Source organism: Dermochelys coriacea, chromosome 6, assembly GCF_009764565.3.
Source record: "Dermochelys coriacea isolate rDerCor1 chromosome 6, rDerCor1.pri.v4, whole genome shotgun sequence".
Lineage (NCBI taxonomy): Eukaryota > Metazoa > Chordata > Testudines > Dermochelyidae > Dermochelys > Dermochelys coriacea.
Genome location: NC_050073.1, coordinates 10,227,918 through 10,243,297, shown reverse-complemented (window position 1 = coordinate 10,243,297; position 15,380 = coordinate 10,227,918). Strand labels below are relative to the sequence as shown.

At 47.7% G+C, this 15,380-nt stretch overlaps 1 protein-coding gene across 1 annotated transcript; it reads right to left on the bottom strand.

Moving 5' to 3' along the window:
* Positions 1–6,380: 6,380 nt before the first annotated feature.
* LOC119857293 (zona pellucida sperm-binding protein 1-like) lies at positions 6,381–15,087 on the bottom strand. Its single transcript, XM_038406059.2, has 12 exons — positions 14,840–15,087; positions 12,787–12,908; positions 12,116–12,509; positions 11,188–11,331; positions 10,327–10,511; positions 10,142–10,239; positions 9,119–9,246; positions 8,836–9,025; positions 8,597–8,747; positions 7,707–7,791; positions 7,050–7,172; positions 6,381–6,558 (listed from the first exon to the last, which is right to left on the bottom strand). Exons 1-12 carry the CDS (start codon positions 15,030–15,032, stop codon positions 6,410–6,412), a joined length of 1,962 nt encoding a protein of 653 aa, XP_038261987.1. The 5' UTR covers positions 15,033–15,087; the 3' UTR covers positions 6,381–6,409.
* Between the last annotated feature and the right edge of the window lie 293 nt (positions 15,088–15,380).

Below are 15,380 nucleotides of genomic sequence, written 5' to 3'. Positions count from 1 at the left end.
GACCGGCATGTGAACCAGGTAAGCAGAGAGGCAGCACCTGGGGAGCTGTCTGCTGCTGTTGAGGGGCTGGGTAAAAAGTGCAAAGCTCAGGATGAAACAGAAATATAACCTTTGAATCCCCCGACCAAAATCAAATAAACAAAAACCCCTCACAGTGAATCCTAGTGTTACTCTGGCTTTTGGGATGTCCCCTCTCTTGCCCTGTCTTTCTCTCCCTCTCCTTGTCTGTGACTTTCACTCTCCCTCTTTTCTCTCTCTCACACTGTGAGGTGTCTGTGGGAGGGAAGGGGAACTCCTTCCAAGAGTCACTCTCTTCCCAGTGGGAGAGGAGGAGCTAGAAGAAACTGCTATTAAGAGGGAATAATTCGAGTCCTGCCCTGAGCTTGGCCTAGTGCCCACCACTTCCAGTCTTCATCTATCCTGACCTGTGACCTCCCTTGTATCATAACAGCCATTCCTGGCCTGTAACCAATTCTACAGTAGATACAGGAATGGGGCAGCACACTAGCCCCAGCTCAGTACAGTGACTTTTGGGGGCAGGTTGGTCTGGATGGATCCAGGGCTGTGAGTCATAGAATCACTAAATCATAGAAGATTAGGGTTGGAAGAGACCTCAGGAGGTCATCTAGTCCAACCCCCAAGCTCCAACCCCAACTAAATCATCCCAGCCAGGGCTTTGCCATTATGGTCTGAATTTGAATGTGGCTCTGCCACAGATTGTCCATGCCCTTAGGCAAGTCACTTGACTGTTATTATTATTTGTATTACAGTGGCACCCAGAGACTCCAATCGAGATCAAGGCCCCATTGTGCTGGGTGCCAAACATAACGCCTACTAAGAAGCAGTTCCTGCCCCAAAGACATTATGGTCAAAGGACCAGATTCTGCATCCCATCCCCTTCTACCTGTTGATTTAAATGGGACTGTTCCCAGAGCAAGTTACTGCTCAGCGTAAGTAAAGGTTAGAGCTGCTCTGCAAATGGTTTTTTCCCCTGTAGAAACTTTTGACTATTTGGTGAAATATCAAAAAACTCCAAATTTTCAGACTAAAACTGAAAAAATGTTGGTGAAAAACAAACATTTCTGGCCCCTAATTTTCAGCTGAAAACAACATTTTGATCAGGAAATACTATCATGGTGTCTTGTGGAAGGTGTAGTTCAGGTGCCTCATGCTCCCATTCTCCTCTATGGGCTGTGCTGTCTAGAAGGACTACATTTCCCATGATACACCACAGTCTTCTCGCTACTGAGGTACCACATTGCACCATGGGAGATTGGGACTCAGGGACCTATTGGAGCCAACTGGCAGAGGGCAAAGGGGTGTAAAGGCTTACAGAGATCACTGGGTTTGGTGTCAATATACTAGTTCACCAAAGGGTCTTATGGAAGGTCTCTCCTGAAAATCATTGCAGAATGTATGGATGGATACATGTGTGTAAGGAGATATGAATATATACTGAAAATTATGTTCTTCAGGTCTGTGACTCGGGGCTGGTCACCAGAAGGTGATAAAAAGTTTCTTTCAGACAAGAGATGCTTATCTATCTGTCTGACCACATGTACATTAAAATCACAATGGATGCCCAGCTACAGTCTAAGCCGAATACTAGTGAAGGGAGTATGATATCTTCAAGAAAGGGAGTTTACAGGAAGAAATAAACAAGCAGGAGGCTATCCTGTCTGCAAGTGAAGACAATGGCTCATTGGTACTATATCTGGGGGTGCAGCGATACACCCAGTTATCTTTCACAAGGGGACAAGCTGCCAGCTGGCTTGTGTTATGAACAGAAGATCACAGCTGTTTGATGCTGGGAGACAAACTTTGGCTGTGCTAATCTTTATGAGACAGAGGAATGTCTTGTCAGTTAAGTTTAGGCTCTAGACAGCATGCTATGATTTTGTTTTATATGAAAGGTGTGGTGGGTCAGGCGCACACAGGCTCCACTACCATTAAGGCCCCTCCCCCTGAAGTGAGGGGGTAGGGTGAGAGGGTCAAACTGGTGGGGGAACAGCAGATTAGGACTACACCACTGTTTGTAACCATTTGTTTCCATTAATTCTACTTGTTTCATCGTGAATTTCTGATCTTTGTTAAATAAATTTTTTCTTGTTTTTACTGCAAATTTATCCAAGTGCTGTGTGTTAAGCAGAGCAGTGAGCTGAGGTGGAACTGGTAGGCTGGGGTGTACTTCTTTGGGAGTACCAGCTCTGAATTCTGTGAGCATCCAATGGAATTGGGGCTGGATGCTCAGAGGTTGGAGTGTGCCTGTTAATCTGTACAGAGAGAAGGGGACCTGCAGAGGCTGGAAATGTCAGAAGCTGTTGACATTGGGGAGCTAAGCTATTGCAGGCATAGACAAGGCTGGCTCATGCTAAGGGCAGGTGGTAGCAAGATCTCCCACAACCCTGGGTACCCCAGCAAGCATCGCAGTGGCATAGCATTGTTAAGCATCACAAGATGTAGTATGGCTGGAGAAGAGGAAGTGTCCAGAAAGGCTTGGGGCTTTTTTTTAAAATTTGTAGTAAGCAAACAGCAAGAAGAAAATAATGAAAAATTGGTACTCTCTAGCAGAGATCTAGTGCACATAAAAATGGCCATACTGGGTCAGACCAAAGGTCCATCCAGCCCAGTATCCTGTCTACCGACAGTGGCCAATGCCAGGTGCCCCAGAGGGAGTGAACCTAACAGGTAATGATCAAGTGATCTCTCTCCTGCCATCCATCTCCACCCTCTGACAAACAGAGGCTAGGGATACCATTCCTTACCCATCCTGGCTAATAGCCATTAATAGACTTAGCCTCCATGAATTTATCTAGTTCTCTTTTAAACCCTGTTATAGTCCTAGCATTGATAACCTCCTCAGGCAAGGAGTTCCACAGGTTGACTATGCGCTGTGTGAAGAACTACTTCCTTTTATTTGTTTTAAACCTGCTGCCCATTAATTTCATTTGGTGACCCCTAGTTCTTATATTATGAGAACAAGTAAATAACTTTTCCTTATTCACTTTCTCCACACCACTCATGATTATATATACCTCTATCATATCCCCCCTCATCTCCTCTTTTCCAAGCTGAAAAGTCCTAGCCTCTTTAATCTCTCCTCATATAGGACCTGTTCCAAACCCCTAATCATTTTAGTTGCCCTTCTCTGAACCTTTTCTAATGCCAGTATATCTTTTTTGAGATGAGACCAAATCTGTACGCAGTATTCAAGATGTGGGCATACGATGGATTTATATAAGGGCAATAATATATTCTCCATCTTATTCTCTATCCCTTTTTTAATGATTCCCAACATCTTGTTTGCTTTTTTGACTGCTGCTGCATACTGTGTGGATGTCTTCAGAGAATTATCCAAGATCTCTTTTTGAAGTTCTTCACCGTCTGCTTTGGTCTTAACTATCTTGAGCAATTTAGTATTGTCTGCAAACTTTGCCACCTCACTGTTTACCCCTTTCTCCAGATCATTTATGAATAAGTTGAATAGGATTGGTCTTAGGACTGACCCTTGGGGAACATCATTATTTACCCCTCTCCATTCTGAAAATTTACCATTTATTCCTACCTTTGTTCCCTATCTTTTAACGAGTTCTCAATCCATGAAAGGATCTTCCCTCTTATCTGACGACAACTTAATTTATGTAAGAGCCTTTGGTGAGGGACCTTGTCAAAGGCTTTCTGGAAATCTAAGCACACTATATCCACTGAATCCCCCCGTCCACTTGTTTGTTGACCCCTTCAAATAACTAATAGATTAGTAAGACATGATCTCCCTTTACAGAAACCACATTGACTTTTGCCCAACAATTTTTGTTCTGTGTGTCTGACAATTTTATTCTTTACTATTGTTTCAACTAATTTGCCCAGGGCTGATGTTAGACTTACTGGTCTGTAATTGCTGGGATCACCTCTACAGCCCTTTTTAAATAGGGATGTTACATTAGCTATCTTCCAGTCACTGGGTAGATATGCTGATTTAAAGGACAGGTTACAAACCATAGTTAATAGTTCTGCGGTTTCACATTTGAGTTCTTTCGGAACTCTTGGGTGAATGCCATCTGGTCCTGGTGACTGGTTACTGTTAAGTTTATCAATTAATTCCAAAACCACCTCTAATGACACTTCAGTCTGTGACAATTCCTCAGATTTGTCACCTACAAAGGATGGCTCAGGTTTGGGAATCTTCCTAACATCCTCATCCATGAGGACTGAAGCAAAGAATTCATTTAGTTTCTCCACAATGACTATTGTCTTTAAGTGCTCCTTTTTTATCTTGATTGTCCAGGGGTCCTCACTGGTTGTTTAGCAGGCTTCCTGCTTCTGATGTAATAACCAAAAACTCAAAAAGTACTTCAACATTTTATCTGTTCTTCAGAATGCCTTTTTAGCTTTTCTTATTACACTTAATTTGGCAGTGTTGATGCCCCTTTCTATTTACCTCACTAGGATTTGACTTCCACTTTCTAAAAGATGCCTTTTTATCTCACTGCTTCTTTTACATGGTTAAGCCACAGTGGCCCTTTAGTTTTTATGGTGTTTTTTAGTTTGGGGTATACATTTAAGTTGGGGCCTCTATTATGGTGTCTTTGAAGGAGTGTCTATGGAGCTGGCAGGGATTTCACTGTACCTTTTAAGTTCCTCTTCATTTTTGCATAGTTCCCCTTTCTGAAATTAAAAGCCACAGTGTTGGGCTGCTGAGGTGTTCTTCCCACCACAGGAATGTTAAATATTATGGTCACTATTTCCAATCAGTCCTATTATAGTTACCTCTTGGACCAGATCCTGTGCTCCACTTAGGACTAAAATCAAGAGTTGCCTCTCCCCTTGGGGGTTCCTGTACCAGCCGCTCCAAGAAGTGGTCATTTAAAGTAAGAAATTTTGTCTCTGCACACCAATCTTTTGGTCAGCGGACTGACCAGCAGAATTGGCTGTACCTGCCCATGGGTTGTTTGTTCAGACCTACCCTATTATCTCTTAATTACAGCTTGCTTCAGCTGATCCACTCATGTTACCTGGGGAATCTCAACACAAAGCTCAGGGTAATTGTACCCTTTGCAAGGAAGAAGTCAAAGGGGGGGGGGACATAACACATCTGATTAAAGATTGGCACAAACCCAAATTGCTTTTAATCCCCCCCAAAAGTCTTTATTGAGGTCAAGAACTTAGATTTGTTTGGGGTGCTCTAACCCTTTAGCATGAGTTACCCATGGTCTGGAGGGAGGATGTCAAGTGGCCAGCTATCCACCCATCACTGGGGATTCCAAGAGATGTCCAGAAGGTTACATCCAAGATTCCTCAGACCTGTCTAGCTCTTTTCTATTAGAAACTGCTACAATAGCATCAACATCTCCAGGAAAGAAAGATGTTAAGCAAGCATTTTTAATGTTACAGATGCAGGAATAGGCCTGCACAACAGTCCATTAGCTTGGCCTTTAAAAAAAAAAAAGTAGACTTAAGCTCTTTTGAAATTACTGCCTTCCATGGTCAGCAGGGTCATTCTCACAACTAGTCAGTAGGGGGTTGACCATGAGATATGCTAAGGCTGCCAGCTGTTTTTGGCAATAAACATAAGTTATTTTAGTACTAGCCATGGCCTAGGCATTTTGTTGGCCTGTCAACATCTCCCTTTAGTCTTACTTAACCACTAGAGATTCATTGGTGACGTAGCACATGGTTGTTAAAGGCTCTCCCAACCTAGCAGTGAGTGTGAAACACCTGGGCTCAGTTCTAGCGAAGAGTTGAGTGTCAGCTCTAGGATGCTGTACACCTAGAATCTACTGCCCTGCACTTTTGACCTCTGCTTTGGAGGATCTGAATGCTGGTACCAGCTGGCTACATCAGCTGCCTTTGCCCTTCACTCTCAGAGGAAGAGTCTGTGGGTAGATCTAGTGTATGGTGCCTCAGTCCTGGCATATTATGTAGGAGGTCCTCTGAGGAGGGTGGTAATGGAATTCTCCTAGGGACCTCTTTAGAGCTGAGCTTCTCTACTTTGGCCCTTAAGTGGTGTAGAGGGGAGCACCTCTTCTCATGGATGCAAGTGTCTCCTTCAAACAGGGTGTGGAGATGCAGGAGAAACCTGTGCTGAACAGACACTTACCATAGTTGCAGATATGCAAGGCTCGCTTCTTGCTCTCCTTTACAAGTTGAGCTATGGAAACTTGTGCTGGTTGAGGCAACCTTGATGCAGTTAATATTTGCTTGGAGGGACTGGTGCATGCATGGGTCTGAACTTGTGGGGCTCCTAGAACCTTAGAAGTCTACTCATGGGGCAGTTGGGAAGGATACCACCTTTGGTTTACAGGAAGATACCATCTAACTGCTGTTTCTGAGTACTACATGCCCTGGCCCACCCCAAGAGAATGGGGACCACAAGCAACCAGTAGGATACAACCAGTTTTATTGGTTTTTGCTACAATGTTCCTTCATGAGGGTTTTGGAACCCTGTCATCCAGCCTTTTCTCTTCCAGAGCATGATTACAACAGTGAGAATGGAGATCACAGCCAGCAACAAGAGTCCAGCCAGGAGAACAGGGGACAAAACTAGTCTAGAGGCAAGATCTGTGGGAAAAGGAGATTGTGGGTTAGATAGGTGGCCAGAAGAGATGGTGAATCTAGATATCCTTCCATCCCCACCAGGGATGGTAGTTTGACTCCATCCCTACTCACCAATTCTAAACTGGATGCAGTTAGATTGTTCTTTGCATTACTCCCTGCCCCTTAGGGGACACTGCTATCCAGCAACTTAAATCCCAGCTACATGCTTTTGAATAGCACATCCTCAGTTACTCTTCTCAGTCCTGCGTTCCCCACTCCCCAAATAGGAGGCATGAGTAAGAGTCAGGCCAGATGGGAGTCCATGCATCCTCTGCTGCTACCACCAAGCATCTGTAACCAGCTCCCTCATACAAGGCAGGTCATTGATTCAGTCCCCACCTCACCCCTTCACATGTTGGCAGGAGACAGTGCCTCCCAATAAGACAGGACTGCCATGTGCCTGGCCATGGTGCCAGTCACCACTGAGTGGTGTGAGAGTTTGAGAGGAGAGTTACCTTCATTCCCATAGACTGTCTCTTTGAATGCTTCTGGGCTGTCCTGGAAAGCCACAGGCCCATGAGAACTCACCACATCAAGAGGCTCTCCCCCATTTTGGATAGTCAGGAACCGACGGCCTCCTGGGGGGGGGGGGGGGGAGGGAAGAGGAGAGAGAATTAGAGTCTGGAGGCTTTTCAGCTTGCTGACTGCATCCTACTGGCAACCCTGAAGCAGAGCTCACGCAGAACCAGCTGCTGGCCTGACAAGGAGTGATCTCTGCTCACACCTCTAGGCCTCAGGACTGTCCTGGAGACAGAACTAGGACTCTGCCTGTGGAGTCCAAGGAGTGTTTATTGGTTCCTACACAGCTACAGGAGACAGTCAGGCCATTGTTATATCATGGTCAAAATGATGGCCAGGGGAATCTGACTTAGTGGTCTGTCAGAGGCATTGGTGTGAAGTAACTCTGTATAGCTATGTGATGCTCTTAGAGGCTGTCAAGTACTTTACTCATGCAGTTGATCCACTGGTCTGAGCAAAAAGTTCATGCTCCCTGCCAGCTTTCTATGCTTAGAACATAGCTAACAGAGCTCTGGATGGGCTGCAGCTAGTGTGGGTCTGGTACCACCAGCAGCGTGCCACACCCATGCTTAGCACAGAGAGGCCAGACTTACTTGCAGTCACCCCTGATGGGCATATAGGGTGGCAGAGCTCCAGCTGGGATGGTGAGCAGGCTGAGGCACTACAGAAGATGTACACCTAAACCAGACATGGCAGGAACCCAAGTTAAATAATGCACTGGCCAGTCATTCTAGTCAGCAAGTGCACAGCCTCAAACATGCACCTCCTAAAAGGACTGGCCCTGGCTGTAGTAGGAATGGCTACCAAAGATGGTCATTCAGCCCCTCCCCTCCTTTAACCTTTGGAGTCAAATTAGTTACTGTAATACTGAGTTTGCATCTTCATTGGGGAAATCCCTAGTCATGGCATTCAGCAGAGGGCCATGCACCCTGGTACATCACCAGCCAAGCAGGTGCCAGTGTGTACAAGTCACTGGAGGAGTTCCTCAGGTGGATTTATTGGGCAGGCAAAAACCTATGAGTATGCTATTCTTGGCTTGAGAACTGGGGTGGTATTTGTTCACCCCAAGGAGGCCCTACTCCAGCTGCTAAAGCTCCATGCTATTTTCTAATTGGTAGAAGGCTGATGCAGGTTATGTGCTAGAGCTGCTTCCATGCAAGGTCAGCCTTGTACCCAGGTCAGCAGTGACTAGAACCATGCAGTTCAGAGGTCATAGGGATGAAGACCAGTGTTTAAGATAGAAGAGCACTGCTAAACATGTGAGCCAACTGGCCCCACATGCTCACCTACCACAATATGAACAAGGTACCAGGATTCAGCACAACTCCTCACAGGGGTTGCAGCCTGCACCATCCTCCAAAATGGAGCTTTTCCAGTTGGATGGGCAAAGTTCCTCTTTAGAGGAAGAGGCTGTTTGGGTCACTACCCTGGCTGTAGTAGGAATGGCTACCAAAGATGGGCATTCAGCCCCCCTCCCCCTTACCAGTCCCTCAAGCACTATCTGGGCAGCAGAGTCCACAAAGGCAAAGGTGGAGAGGATGAAGCGCTGGTGGTGAGTCGGGAAGGGCAGCTCTGATGAGGCAGGGCCCACGGGCACAAGCTGGGTTCTGTAGTTGTCTCCCAGGAACGGGCACCTGGGAGCAAGGCATGAGAGAATGGTGGACCAAGGAAACTGCCTTCCTCCTCCCCAAGCCATGCTCCCCCTCCAACCCAGCCACTCACCCGTCCACCAGGATGGGCCACTGCGGCTGCTGCAGGGGGTTAGCGCTTGGGGTGGCCCAGCACTGGTGCAGAACGAGAACCAGGGATGGGTCTGTTCTCTGCAGGATGCGAACCTCCATGTAGACAGGGTCCCTGAGCACCTTCACCACAGGGTAGTCTCTCTCCGCAAGATAGGATCTGTAGCTCAGGTCTGTGGGGGAGAGGGCAGGAGGAGAGCAGAGCTGAGACACCTGTGGTCCTTCAGGGGGATGGGATCTCAGTGCTGGAGTGAGGGGTCACCTACCTGTGGCGATGCGCAGCTCAAGCCGGAGGGGTCCTGCCTGGGTGACTGGAGCAGGTGTGGGGGGCAAGAAGACCTCGACCTGGACTGGCAGAAAGTCACTGGCATTGTAGATGCAGCGAGCATGGAGGCTGCACAGGAGAGAGCAGAGGGAGGAGATGGAGCTGAGATTTGTTAGCCAAGCTAAGGTGTTTTAGGAGTCATTGTACATCTTCACCCTCCCCCTGACCTGTGGCTATTTGTACCCATTCATTGGGTACCACTGCTCAATATGGCAAGATCATAAGTGAGTGAGTGAGTGCATAAGATCCTACACAATTGCTCATTCCCAGCCCACTCAGGTTTTTGGCCTCACTGCCTCAAGTTGTGATCGAGTCAGACTGAACCTTGTTGGCTGATTTAAGTCAGCACTTGGATGGAAGATATCCAAGGGAAGTCTCCAATGGACAGACAATTCAGTCTGACACTTGTTCTTGAGAGTCAGCACCAAGTGAGTAACCTAGTTTAGGGAGAGGTGGGTAGTAGTCATTAATTAGGAGATTCAGAAACAGCCTCTAATTACTTGCCATTAATTGCATGGTGGTTTGCCACAGTAGAAGCCATTACCCTAGTATCTCAGCCACATTTCAGTGTGTTTTATTCTTCCTTGTCATTGGACTTGGACACATCAAAAGCTGGTCAAGTGTCAATTTTCCACAGGATATTTTAGAATGATTTTAATCAAAGTTAATCTTTGACAAATTCTAAGACTGGAGTCCAGAATTTTGACTTCTGGTTTCCAGAGTCAGTTTTCCCCTCCCACTGAAATGTAGAGTTGTCAAGCTCTAGTATTTTTAGGAGTCCTGAACTGAAAGATAGTTGACAGCTGACTTTCCAGTACCACCAAACACTAACTCTTAGCATTGAGATTCTTTGGTCCTAAAAGGACTAGAAACTAAGGGAGTTGACAGGTGGTCTATTAGATTCCTCAGAAAGAAAGATTTGTCTCACACTGAAGACTTTCAGGATAGAAGTAGACCAACTTACATGAAGGTGCTGTCCCGAGTGATGGAGCCCTCTGGCCCAGTCCATATGTCAAAGCCAGAGATCAGCTGATTCTCATAGATCAATTTGTCCCCAATTATCTAGAGGGGAATGGGAAACAGGAGGTGTTTAGTCCCTTTGAGGAAGCAGAAAGGGTTCTGTGCTGTGTGTCAGGGACTGTATTTCACCTGGACTGTGGTGCCGCACTGCATAAGGGGGAAGCGGAAGATCACAAAAGCCTCAGTCATCCTGATGGGGTCACACCCTGCCTGGGCATAGGCTAGCCGGACACTCTCCAGGATGATGGGGTGATCAGACATGTCCCTGGAGACCACCAGAACAAAGTGACCGTCCAGGAGGCACTGAACAGTGACTGCAACACAAAGGAGTAGGTTAAGCACAGCAGTTGCAGCCCAATGATGCTGGAACATGTGGGGGCAGGAACTCCCAACCCTTTATTACAAACCAGAGTTAGGTTCAGGCACAGGCATGCTGAGGGAGAGGCCAATATTCACCATGCCTCAGAACACAGGCTAGTATACCCCCTGTTTTATTTCTCCTTCAGTAGGATAGTGAAGGCTATGGAAAAAGAGAGCTTGGGGCCAGGATATTCCTCCAATAGAACCCCCTGGAGATAAGATGGATTCTTTCCACTTGTTTTGCAGTGGCAGAGCTCACATTGTGTAGGCCCTTCATAGGCTGATTGAGGTTTCTCAGGTGTTGAGAGAGTTCAGGCTTGTATTCTTTAGCCATTTCCTCTCTACCCTTTACAGTTGGGGTAGTGGGAATTGTTGTGGAGAGCTCCTGTGCTTTAAATGGGAAGGACCACAAGCCTGGATATGAACATCCATGGATGTACTTAGTTTAGATCAACTCCAGGCCCTGAATAAGTGATCTGGGGATACTTTCCATCCCCTGCTTCTTCACCCTGCCCAGTGGAAGTGGAATGAGACATCCAACTTGTGGCCTAGTTCCTCCTCCAACCAAGTGTTATCATGTGAACATGCCCTGAGCTCTGTGGGCCAGAGCTCCTCCAGCTGGTCCCTTACCTGTGTTTCCATAGTAGCAAGGAGTAGTTGAGTCAGTCCCATCATAGCAGCAGCCAGCCTGGAAGCAAGCAGCTTGGTCAAGGGCATTTGCACAGGGGACCTTCCCATCCACCACTTGGCACTGGTCCTGTGTCAGGCGGGCACCTGGAAGATCAGGTTAGAGACAGTACTGAAGATGGTTGGGAGAACAGTACATGGCCACTTTTCTACTTCAAGATACTTTTGGGTACCACGGTACCCAAATTGTGTGGAGAGGTCATCTGGATCCCTCTCTGGCCTGGTTAGAGCATGTCTCAGGACCAGGGTCCAAGGAACAGTGGGGTGGTAGCTATAATGGTGAATCTTGTGCTAGTAAGCTCCATTTGTTTGCTCTTTTCCCACAACTACTGTCTTTACCCATTTTCTTATGTGTCCTTAGACTAGCCCACCCTTATTAGGCCTCATTGCTAAACAAGTGTTCACTTGTTTCTGGTTCCAGATCTCTTTTTACTGATTATGGTTTTAATTTGGTCCTCGAGTTGTATCAATAGGCCTTTTCATTTAGACTAATTCAGTCTCCTTTATCCCTTCGCTGCATCTCCATCACTACTTTGTGACATTATGAACTTTCACATATTTTTCAGTCAATCTCACAATTAGAGTAAGTTTGCAGACCCAGCCACCACAACAGGTTTCACAATACCCATGGACCAGACACCACATGCTCAGATCCACACCACCCCCAAGCACATTAGTACAAGAAAGGTCATAGTTCTTGTTTTATCATCCAGCCCCAGCCCCTGACACAAGCCAGGATAGTTCTTGGTAGAGGCCTCAGTCAGGATGGGATAAGTTCTGAATTTGAAGGTGTTCTGCAGTATCTTGGGCAAGGGTGAAGGGCCAAGATAGCTTCCCTGAATCCTAGCAATGGGGACACAGGAGAACTTACCCATATAACTCAGTGGAGGATGAGGCTGGGGCACCGGGCGCACCAGGCCCGGCTGCGGCTGGGGCACCGGGCGCACCAGGCCCGGCTGCGGCTGGGGCACCGGGCGCACCAGGCCCGGCTGCGGCTGGGGCACCGGGCGCACCAGGCCCGGCTGCGGCTGGGGCACCGGGCGCACCAGGCCCGGCTGCGGCTGGGGCACCGGGCGCACCAGGCCCGGCTGCGGCTGGGGCACCGGGCGCACCAGGCCCGGCTGCGGCATGTAGCGCATGGTCTCCTCTGGGGTTAAGTCATGTTCAGTGGGCTTGGGGCAGGTCATGTTCACATCACGGGTGGCAGCAACAGCCTTGGTGCTCAGTAGTTCCTCCACACGGACCTGCAGGTGGTTACGGCCATCCTGTACAGAAAAGGAAGTGGAAATTTTAAGTGTGTCAATCAACCCTGAGGCATTAATAGAAGTAGGACTAGTGGGGAGCCAACAGCTGTACCTCTCTGCAGGGGGTTATGGAAGAGGTCAGAGTAAGATTACTGTGGGCTGTCCAACTAAGCACTTCATGGCTGTGATAGCTCAGTGACACTTTCTGGAACAGAGCCAGGGTCTGTGCTTTGCTGGGATGCAGGTACAGGTCTTCATAACAGGAGCACAGAGGATGCCATGGAGGTCAGAAACTCACCTTCTTCAGCACATGACAGCCATTGTAGCCTGCTGAGAAGGTCACCACCCCTTCCTCATTAGATGTGACCCAGTGGAGGCAGATGGAGCAGTTGGTAACCTCGAAGGCTGTCCCAAACTCATCTGTGAAGATATCAAACTTCTCCTGCCACATCCATGCTATGAGAGTTCCTTCGGCACCCTCCCACCACCCCAGTAGTGCAGAAGATCAAGGTCTCTTAAGTACTTCTATTTGGAGCAGGGACAGTGGTCCACTACATTGTGCAGTCTCCATGCAGCTCAGGTAGGCCTGATCCTAAAATAGGGAGATTCCCCATTTATAAGGGATCAGCTGACTAAAGTGAGGTTTTGGGACATGCCCTTTTAGAACACTGCAGTGACTCCAGTGTAAAGTTATCCCACAAGACAAGCCTAGGTCACATAAGCAGCTGAGAACTCAAAGCCAATCCTTTGGAGGTTACAAGAAGGCTTGTGTCCTCTGCCTTCTGTCCAGGACTTACAACTGAGAGGCTTATTTTGGGGCAGGAGCATGTGCAATAACATAAGCTAGAAGGAAGAGAGTTAGGTCTGGCACCAGTCTGTTTAGATCATCCAGATACAGCCTAGGATATTCACAGGCAGTGCCGTGAGGCATAAAGGAGAGTGTCAGTTCAGAGTAACTGCACCTGTATTCCCTCCTTGTGGTCCCCTGAGGACATCCACTCTAGGCCCTCAGCCATCACCTCTCTTGGGCAGAGGCCTGCACTTCTGTGCCTCCTGACCAGTGTGTTCCCTGCCTACACTGCAGTATCACCAGCAAGCCAGACTACCTAAATGGCCAGCACCTGCACTCTCTTCTCTCTCCAATAGGTAGGGTCTTACCAAATTCACAGTCATGAAAAATGAGTCAACAAACATGATGCTATCTGGTCTTTGTGCTTTTACCCTATACTATACAGATTTCATAGTGAAACCAGCATTTCTCAAATTGGGGGTCCTGACCCAAAAGGAAGTTACAGGGGTCAAGGTTATTTTAGGGGTGTCACAGTATTGCCACTTTGTTCTGAGCTGCCTTCAGAGCTGGGAGGCTGGAGAGCAGCAGCTGTTGGCAGGGTGCCCAGCTTTGGAGGCAACATCCCACCAGCAGCACAGAAGAGTAGAAGTACCACAAACTCCCTCACATAATGAACTTGAGCCCTCCCCCCACCCCTTTTTGGGTCAGGGCCCCTACAGTTTCAACACCACAAAGATTCAGATTTAAATGGCTGAAATCATGAAATTTATAATTTTTTTTTCAAGTTGTATGACTGAAGTTGGCCAAAATGGACTGTGAATTTGGTAGGGCTCTAGCTATGACCAGTGTATTGCCAACTGCTGTAAGTTACCACTCAGCATCTTCTAAGCAAGCACATTTATTCTTAAGACAGAGGAGATGTTAAAAAATAAGACCCTACATGCATGCAAAGAAGCTGACCACAGGTGACTTCAACTGCTAACTCAAGCTCTGGTAGGTATCACTCCTTCCAACCTTTCTCCAAGCATTGCCCCCCAACCCTTGGTGAGACAGGTCTGTCCCTTTGCTGAGTCAGTTTAAGGGCAGGGTCTTTATCTAGGAGTCCTTTCTTGGTGTGTTGGTTCCCAGAGAGCCCAGTCTGAACTAGTGTATGGGAGCCTCTCCAGGAGAGAGGGCAAATCAGCCAGATTGCCCAATAGCCATTGGCTGTTTAGTTCCTGGAGGAGCTGCAATAGCCCCTCCCCCATAAAGGGGAGCATAAGTTAGCCCTAGACCAGTCATTAGGGCAATGGATACTCATATTTAATTCAACAAAGCCTCCCAAGGATATGCAGGAAATTGCCCCATCAGTCAGACTAGCCCAGGAGCTCAAGATCTAAGGTTAACAGGCAGACCAGCTGAGATCATGGCAAAAGGAAGGCGGTCACCTCACAGCTGAAGGTTAAGAGGTCACATCTCTTCTCCAGCCTGTTCAACAGAAGTAATTAAGTCAGAGAAACTGCCAGTTAACACCATTAGCAGATGGAAAGGCATAGGAGGACCCCTCCAGGCAGCCACTTACCCACAACTTTAAAGCGGACTGTGCGGCCCTGGCTGGGAAAGACCAGCAGCTGCATCCCATAATCTCCACAGTCATACTCATATCCATGCTGCAAGACAGAGAAACTGACCCTGCGGAAGTCCCCCTGCCCAAGGGCTGTCCCCAGGGACCAGAGCAGTACTAAGCCCACAAAATTCCTATAGCCCAGCCCCATGGTTTCAGGACCTGCTAGTAAAATCCTGCTCAGCAGCTACTTCCCATACAAGGAAGCTGTGGGACTGGGGCTTTATAGGATCAGTGTGGGAAGGGGAGGGGTGTGAACCATGAGAGCAGAGAGGCTGCACCTGGGGAGCTCCCTGCTGCTGCTGAGGGGCCAGGTCACAAGTGCAAAGCTCAGGGGGAAAGGGAAATGTCAGCAAAGCTCCTATCCCCATCTTCAAATGCAACCCTGGCCTCCTGCCCTCCTCCCAGTTCTTGTTTCGATATTGTGATGGGAATTGAAGCTTCCCTCTCCACATGATCTTCCTTTCCCCTCTATTTCTCTGTGTTCCTTTTTCATGTA

Excerpts from the sequence above, each read along its gene's own strand:
- LOC119857293 (XM_038406059.2), bottom strand. The coding sequence starts at position 15,032 with ATGGGGCTGGGCTATAGGAATTTTGTGGGCTTAGTACTGCTCTGGTCC. Across the intron at positions 10,512-11,187 it reads TTGCTACTATGGAAACACAG|TCACTGTTCAGTGCCTCCTG; the intron begins GTAAGGGACCAG and ends TTTGTGTTGCAG. Across the intron at positions 7,792-8,596 it reads AGATAGTGCTTGAGGGACTG|GTGTACATCTTCTGTAGTGC; the intron begins GTAAGGGGGAGG and ends TGTCTGGTTTAG.